Source organism: Budorcas taxicolor, chromosome 15 (genome assembly GCF_023091745.1).
Source record: "Budorcas taxicolor isolate Tak-1 chromosome 15, Takin1.1, whole genome shotgun sequence".
NCBI classification, from domain to species: Eukaryota; Metazoa; Chordata; class Mammalia; order Artiodactyla; family Bovidae; genus Budorcas; species Budorcas taxicolor.
Window position 1 is genome coordinate 78,910,474 of NC_068924.1, and position 7,767 is coordinate 78,918,240.

Below are 7,767 nucleotides of genomic sequence, written 5' to 3' on the forward strand. Positions count from 1 at the left end.
AGGGAGGAGTGCTTGGTGACAAAGACTGAAATGAAAGTGAGGAAAGAGTCTGCACAAGCACAGATGCTTTCAGTGTTGCACCCTGACCCTTTCTGTGTTTAAGAAGCAAAACGGAGAGCAGGCTCTAAAGGAGGGGGAGGGGTTTCTTCTCCCTAAATTCAGCTTGAGACTGGGACTTAGCTGGCGGTCCAGTGGTTAAAACGCCACATTCCCAAGGCAGGGAGAATGTGTTCTATCCCTGGTTGGGGAACTGTGTGGCATGGCCAAGGAAAATGAAAGAAATAGAAAAAACAATGATGACTTTAGATAATTGGGAGGAACGGCCTCAAGGGAGAGAATGTGGAGGCAAAGAAACAGATCTGGGAAGTGAACTGCATGTAAACAGGAGAGGATGAGCTCATAGAGAATTTTGCAAATGGAAGACTAGAACTGGATTCTTTTTGTGTGTGTGTGAAAGTCGCTCAGTCATGTCCAACTCATTGCAATCCATGGACTGTATAGTCCATGGAATTTTCTAGGCCAGAATACTGGAGTGGGTAGCCGTTCCCTTCTCCAGGGGATCTTCTCAACCCAGAGATTGAACCCGGGTCTCCCGCATTGCAGACGAATTCTTTACTAGCTGAGCCACAAGGGAAGCCCTAGAGCTGGGTTTTTGCAGAATGGTGAGCAATTAGAGGATGCCTGGTGGCTCACTGGAGAACTAATACCCGCAGGCTGAGTAAATTAAATAATTAAAACAAACCATCCGAGACAGACGGGCTTCCCAGGTGGTGCTTGTGGTAAACAACCACGATGTGGGTTCGATCCCTGGGTTGGGAAGATCCCTGAAGGAGGGCAAGGCGACCTACTGCAGTATTCTTGCCTGGAGAATTCCATGGACAGAGGGGCCTGGCGGGCTACCGTCCATAGAGTTGTAAAGAGTCAGACAGGACTTAAGCAGCTCCAAGAAAGAAACGTGAGAAGTGAGGATGGCACTCTTAGAAAGTGAAGGCTAAGGTGGGGCCAGCTGGTAAAAGGCAACCCAGAAAATCTTCCTAGGCTTTTCCACCCAGATTAACCATGTGAGCTGGACCAAAGAAACTATTCATCTTTAATGAACGGATGACAGTTACAGCGTGTCCTTCACAAGATTCTTGTGAGGATTAAACGGATTTATACCCTTAAAGCCCACAGAACACGATGTGGCATCTAGTACTCTGCATTCACTGTTACAATAACTGAACTCAAACTCCAAAATCTTGAGTTTGAATACTAGTTTGGGCAAATCCCTCCACCTGTCTTAGTCTCCTCTCTCACCTGAAATTTAATAAAGCTGACCTTACAGGTGGCTGTGAAAGAGGACACCTGAAAGGGCTTTGAAGAATGTAAAGGCCTCACTATAGTGTCCATCCTCAATCTACAATAAAGCCTTAGGAGCTCACATCCGATGCTTTCTACGTTACAGGCTTTGGGTTTAGTGCTTTATATGCATTATCCTATTCATGCTTCAAAACAACTTGAAGGTAAATTGTTATCCCTGTTATCCAGTTAAAAGCAAACAACAACTGGGTCTAAGCCTGTGATTTACCCAAAGTCACACAGCAAGCAAGTGGCAAAGAATATTCCCAAGTCCAAACGCATCAGAAGTGTATAAAGTGAAATTGAAGTCGCTCAGTCATGTCCAACTCTTGTGACCCCATGGACTGTAGCTCTCCAGGCTCCTCCGTCCATGGAATTCTCCAGGCCAGAATACAGGAGTGGGTAGCCTTCCCCTTCTCCAGGGGATCTTCCCGACCCGGGGATCGAACCCGGGTCTCCCACCTTGCAGAGATGCTTTACCGTCTGAACGTATAGATGCGGCCCAATCTGTTGCTTGCAGGGTGAATGACTGCCCTTGTATAACCATCATAGACTTGGGGAGGGAAAGAGTCCCCAGCAAAGCTCCCCGCCTAACAGGAGAGGGGTTGTTGAGTAATGACTACCTTGCAGAGTAACTGGAAGAAATCTATGTCTCATTCTCTCCCTTAAGTAAAATGCTCTGAAATGCTCTCCGGGGGTCAAACGCTGTGTCGGGACGGGGATGGCAGTCCAGTTAGCCTCTGATGAGCTGCTCGGCTCCCCTCTCGCTACCCCTAGGTCCCCTCGTATCCACGCAGGGCTCCGCGCCCGGCTTCCAGGCGACTGTGGGGCCCTTCCCGGGCCGCAGGTGAGCGGGAGCGACGGGGAGAGAGGCCGCAGCTGCGGCGCCTCCGCGGCCGTGTCCCCTCCGCGGCTGGTCCTCACCGCGCACGGAGGCGTAACCACCACGCCCCCTGCTTCCCTCCCCAGCTGCTTGACGAACAATGACGGCAGCCGCCCCGCCCGCCTTGGACGTCACGGTCAAACCCCACCCCCGGCCCTTGACTACAAGTCCCAGAGGGCCAAGCGGCGGCGAGAGCGCGACCGCTCGCGACAGCTCGGGTACAACTACATCTCCCAGGGGGCCTCGCGCGGCCGCGCCTTCCCCACTGCGCAAGTGCGGAAACGTTTGTTTCCGGCGTGGTCTCGGTGAGCGCGTCTGGCTTCTGGGCTTAGGTCCTGTGTTCTTGGTTTACAGGTTTGAGCTCGTGGCTGTACAGGTGAGGTAGTAAGTTCAGGATCGCAACCGCCGCCTCCTTAGAGCCTGCGCAGATTTCTGTGCCTGGGGAGGCTGGGACGAATGCTAGACCTGGATCTGCGATCTGCATCGGAGATAATTCTTTGCTGTTCCTCGGCGCTTTCTAATTTTTTCCTTTCCCTCCGACCATCCCGGTTAACCCCCAGAACAGCACTTTAGGGGAACTGTAAGCGCCTCCAGTTGACAGTGGAGGAAAAGGTTTAGACGAGCTAAGTGATTTGTTTAAAGACACTGCTAGTGGTTGCTGAACGGTTTCCTTGATGCTGTTTGCTTCTGAGTCCCAACTCGGTATTCTCTGCTCTGCCTCCAGATTGCTGACTCCCTTTTTTGTTGACCCAAGGGTTAGGGACTGGGCATCTGTAGCTTTTTCAAGTCTGGAGTACCCGAAAGCGTGGTAGTGATGAAGGGAGCAACAAAGGCGCTGTAACCAAGTCTGCGGGTATGTAGGTATCTTGTTTTCCGCCGACGTCTGAGTCAGTTACTCACTCGGTGTTTTTACAGAAGGTGCCTTTTGGTGTCAGGCTCTATTTTAGGTACTGGAGTTACGGGCAGCAAACAAAAATGCCCAACCCTTACCTTCTAGTGAGGGTGGATAGACAATAATCAGATATATAGTGGGTCAGGTGGTGATGAGAGATAAGGGGGGAGAATAAAGCAAAGTAAGGAGAAACATCCTCTGGAGGATTTTGAACCGAGTCCTAACTTCTGTTTAGATCTGATTTTGGCGTTCCAGACAAAAGCAGCCACACAGGAAAGATGGGAGAGGAGGCCAATGATGACAAGAAGCCAACAACTAAATTTGAACTGGAGCGGGAGACAGAGCTTCGCTTTGAGGTGGAGGCGTCGCAGTCAGTTCAGTTGGAGCTGCTGGCTGGCATGGCAGAAATCTTTGGCACAGAGCTGACCCGAAACAAGAAGTTCACCTTTGATGCTGGCGCCAAGGTGGCTGTCTTCACTTGGCACGGCTGTTCGCTGCAGCTCAGTGGGCGCACCGAAGTGGCTTACGTCTCCAAGGACACCCCAATGTTGCTTTATCTCAACACACATACGGCCCTGGAGCAGATGCGGAGGCAGGCCGAGAAGGAGGAGGAGCGGGGCCCCCGGGTGATGGTCGTGGGCCCCACGGACGTGGGCAAGTCCACCGTGTGCCGTCTGCTGCTCAACTACGCGGTGCGTCTGGGCCGCCGTCCCACGTACGTGGAGCTGGATGTGGGCCAGGGCTCTGTGTCCATCCCCGGCACGATGGGGGCCCTCTACATCGAGCGGCCGGCGGACGTTGAGGAGGGGTTCTCCATCCAGGCCCCGCTGGTGTACCACTTCGGCTCCACCACGCCCGGCACCAACATCAAGCTTTATAATAAGGTCGGAGCCCGGGGCAAGGCGGGGTGGAGGGAGGGGGCCTGCGTTTGCTGCTTGAAACTCTCTGTCCCCTCTCAGTGGCTGTCACTTCCACGGTGATGGGTTTTGGAAAAGACCGTTTCAAAAATAGTTCAATCTCAGATGGTTAAACGTCTCTAGGGACCTATTCTTAAGTAAGTCCTATTCTTCCCTGGTGGCTCAGACGGTAAAGCGTCTGCCTACAATGCGGGAGACCCGGGTTCAGTCCCTGGATTGGGAAGATGGGAAGATTCCCCTGGTGGAGGGCATGGCAACCCACTCCAGTACTCTCGCCTGGAGAATCCCATGCACGGAGGAAGCTGGCAGGCTACAGCCCATGGGGTCGCAAAATGTCGGACACGACTGAGCGACTTCACTTCACTTCACTCTTAAGTAATTTATTACATTTCAACTTGGGACATGAAACACCACTGCTATTAAGAATGTCCTTTTCCCTGAACCTGATACCACTAAGGCTCAGGAAGGATCGTGTGGCCGAGGGTTGGTTTTGTGCCTTTTCTGTCTCACCTGGGCCCTTTCTTCTGCAGATTACATCTCGTTTAGCCGATGTGTTCAACCAAAGGTGTGAAGTGAACCGCAGGGCCTCGGTGAGCGGCTGTGTCATTAACACCTGTGGCTGGGTCAAGGGCTCTGGTTACCAGGCCCTGGTCCACGCAGCCTCAGCCTTTGAGGTGGATGTCGTCGTGGTTCTGGATCAAGAACGGCTGTACAACGAGCTGAAGCGGGACCTGCCTCACTTCGTCCGCACGGTGCTGCTCCCCAAGTCGGGGGGTGTGGTGGAGCGCTCCAAGGACTTCCGGCGGGAATGCCGAGATGAGCGCATCCGTGAGTATTTCTATGGGTTCCGGGGCTGTTTTTATCCCCATGCCTTCAACGTCAAATTTTCAGATGTGAAAATCTACAAAGTCGGGGCACCCACCATCCCAGACTCCTGCCTGCCTCTGGGCATGTCTCAGGAGGACAATCAGCTCAAGCTGGTGCCTGTCACCCCCGGCCGAGATATGGTACACCACCTGCTGAGCGTCAGCACCGCCGAGGGCGCGGAGGAGAGCCTCTCGGAGACCAGCGTGGCAGGCTTCATTGTGGTGACCAGCGTGGACCTGGAGCACCAGGTGTTCACCGTCCTCTCCCCCGCCCCCCGCCCGCTGCCCAAGAACTTCCTGCTCATCATGGATATCCGGTTCATGGATCTTAAGTAGCGATCCGCAGGCAGCCTTGCTGCCTGGGGCCTGGAGGCCTTCTGGCCATCACCAAGGGCAGACGGGCTGAGGGAGGAGCACCTCCTGCGGCCAGGCTGCTCGGTAAATGGTGGACTACTGGAAAGCATATGTTCTACCTCTTAAAAACAGGTGGTGGCCACCTAACTCTTCCAGTTGTGAGCCAGAGGTTTCTTGGGTCCCCTAAGGCTCCACCAGAGAAGCCCCCTTTCTTTCACTGTACCACCATGTGGGCTCATTTGTCACCATTTTAGATTCTGCATATACTGCTTATCTCGTTTGTCTGGGATGAAAGAGTGAATTCAAAGGACTCCTCCCAATTAAGTTCATACTTGGAAAAAAAGAAAAAACTATTTTAATAAATATTTTTGCCATAGCACAGGAGTTGGTATAATTTTTTAAAGCTTGGGTTTTTTGCCCCCTCAGCATTATAGAAACATTATTGGAATGATTTATTACTGAATGCCTAGAGAAGAAGAAAGCCAAGAGCCCACCTGTGAGCTAAGCAGGTAAATGTTTATGATGGTTTCCTTTTCCTCTGCACTTGGGTAAATAGATCCTAAATCTGTCGTCAGTGATGGGTTTACTATGAGGAACTAAACAGGTGGTGGTAAACTTGGGGTGGGGTTTCAGATTTGATATTATCCAGAGGTAGCTCATTTTCTCTCAGCTACCGCTCTCTGCTCTCTTTCCTGTTGTCTGTTTAATTGCAATCAGATCCCAAGTCAAAAAGTAAATCTGAGCTTTCAGGTGATCAGCTGGAACAGCCCATTCTCTTTGATCTCTTGCAAATAATTGGTTTCTCTAGTTTGGACTTGTATTATTGAGTAAGTATCATGATGACCTTATCCATTGATTCTTTCCACAAATTTTTATCATGCACCTACTATGTGACAAGGACCTTTCTAGACGGGGACGAGCTGGACAGTCTTACAGAGCTTATAGTAAACATAAAAAGTGAGGTGCTGTGCAGAGAGGCTTAAGATCGGGCCATAGGAGGTGGAATGGCCAGGAGGCTTTTTAAATCAGGTGGTCAGGAAAGGCCTCTTTTGAATGGCTGTGTGCAATTGGGACAGAATCTTCCTGGTGGAGGAAGCAGTGCAAAACCCTAAGAAAGGAGCAAGATGAGTGTGTTGGATGAAGGGAAAGGCCAGCATGGTGGGAGTGATATAGCAAATCAAGGGGAGAGGGAAAAACTCAGGCCGAGGTGGGAGGCAGCAAAGACCAGATAGTGTAGGGCTTCTGTAATCCAAGAAGAGTGGGAAATGATGGAGAGGCATAAGAAGCTCCAATACTCTGGCCATCTGACGCGAAGAGCTGACTCACTGGAAAGACCTGATGCTGGGAAAGACTGAAGGAAAAGGAAGAAGAGGGTGGCAGAGGATGAGATGGCCAGATACCATCACCTACCCACTCACTCAATGGACATGAAATTGAGCGTACTCTTGGGAGATAGTCAAGGACAGAGGAGCCTGGTGTGCTGCAGTCCATGGGATTGTGAGACTCAGACACGACTTAGGGACTGAACAACAACAAGAACACGGACTGGGTAACTTAGAAACATCTGAAAATGGCCAGGTTTCCTAAGGCTGGACAGGCCAAATTCAAGGCACCCAGCATAGTCATGCTCTGCCAAGGGCTCTCTTTCTTCCAAGTTGCAGATGGCCTGCTTCAACTGTGTCCTCACAGAGTGAGAGGGGCGGGGAACTCTCTGGAGCCTTGTTTATAAAAGCACTAATCCCATTCATGAAGGTCTACATTCATGATCTAAGCATCTTTCAAAGGTTTCATCTAATATTGGGGATTTCGGCATAAGAACTGCGGGGGTGGGGGCCCCAAAATTCATACCATTGCAGGTGGTTGAACACAGGAATGGCATATTTTAATTTACATTGAAAAGATTACTGCTGGGCAGAAAATGGATTATAGAGGCAAGGAAAGAAGCAAGAACACAAGTTGGACTTTTGAGGTAGGGTCAGTGTGAGAATTAATGATTCAGAAGAGGGCAGCAGAGAGAGTTGAGTAGATTGCCTCGGGAGATTTTGGAGGTAAAATTGATAGGACTTGCTGATGGGAGTGGTAAGGAAAGGCACCTTTGGAATCAAAGGTGATACCCACATTTTTTACTTGAGCATCTAGATTGGATCTGAGATTGAGGAAACTTTGGGAGAGAGGATAAAAAAGTACAGATACTTTGAAAAAGTACTGATAAACTACACCAGGAAAAACTCTGAGGTATTACTTGACATACATAGCAAAGTAATTTATTTGAAGTTTGGTGGTCTGGATATCTCATTGTCTTCGTCTAGATTTTACTTCGCAATACTTTTCAGAAGTGGCTATCAATTTAAATCTTGTGTTCTATTAAACATCCTTTCCAGGAAATATCTTGCACAATTCTAAGGAAAATTGGAAAAGAAAATGGAATCTCTCTCTAAGCCTGGGATAGTGATTATGCCACTGTCAGTACTCATCCAGCTAAGAGCTTGGCATTCAGTAATCCGGTGTCCTAGGGGA

The 7,767-nt window shown here is 50.2% G+C and overlaps 1 protein-coding gene across 5 annotated transcripts; it reads left to right on the plus strand.

Moving 5' to 3' along the window:
- Positions 1–2,500: 2,500 nt before the first annotated feature.
- On the plus strand, positions 2,501–5,622 carry CLP1 (cleavage factor polyribonucleotide kinase subunit 1). 5 transcript variants are annotated; one of them, XM_052652753.1, is made up of 4 exons: positions 2,579–2,597; positions 2,946–3,074; positions 3,369–3,997; positions 4,561–5,622. In XM_052652753.1, the coding sequence occupies exons 3-4, from the start codon at positions 3,392–3,394 to the stop codon at positions 5,230–5,232; spliced, it is 1,278 nt and encodes a 425-aa protein (XP_052508713.1). In that variant the 5' UTR covers positions 2,579–2,597; positions 2,946–3,074; positions 3,369–3,391; the 3' UTR covers positions 5,233–5,622. The 5 variants fall into 5 exon arrangements, with proteins under 5 accessions (XP_052508711.1, XP_052508709.1, XP_052508712.1 ...); XM_052652750.1 differs by having other exon boundaries at positions 2,580–2,597; positions 3,349–3,997; XM_052652751.1 differs by lacking the exons at positions 2,579–2,597; positions 2,946–3,074 and adding an exon at positions 2,501–2,526 and having other exon boundaries at positions 3,349–3,997.
- Positions 5,623–7,767: the final 2,145 nt, after the last annotated feature.

Coding starts and splice junctions, on each gene's coding strand:
- CLP1 (XM_052652751.1), top strand. CDS start 3,392: ATGGGAGAGGAGGCCAATGATGACAAGAAGCCAACAACTAAATTTGAA. Junction 3,998..4,560: donor ACATCAAGCTTTATAATAAG/GTCGGAGCCCGG, acceptor TTTCTTCTGCAG/ATTACATCTCGTTTAGCCGA.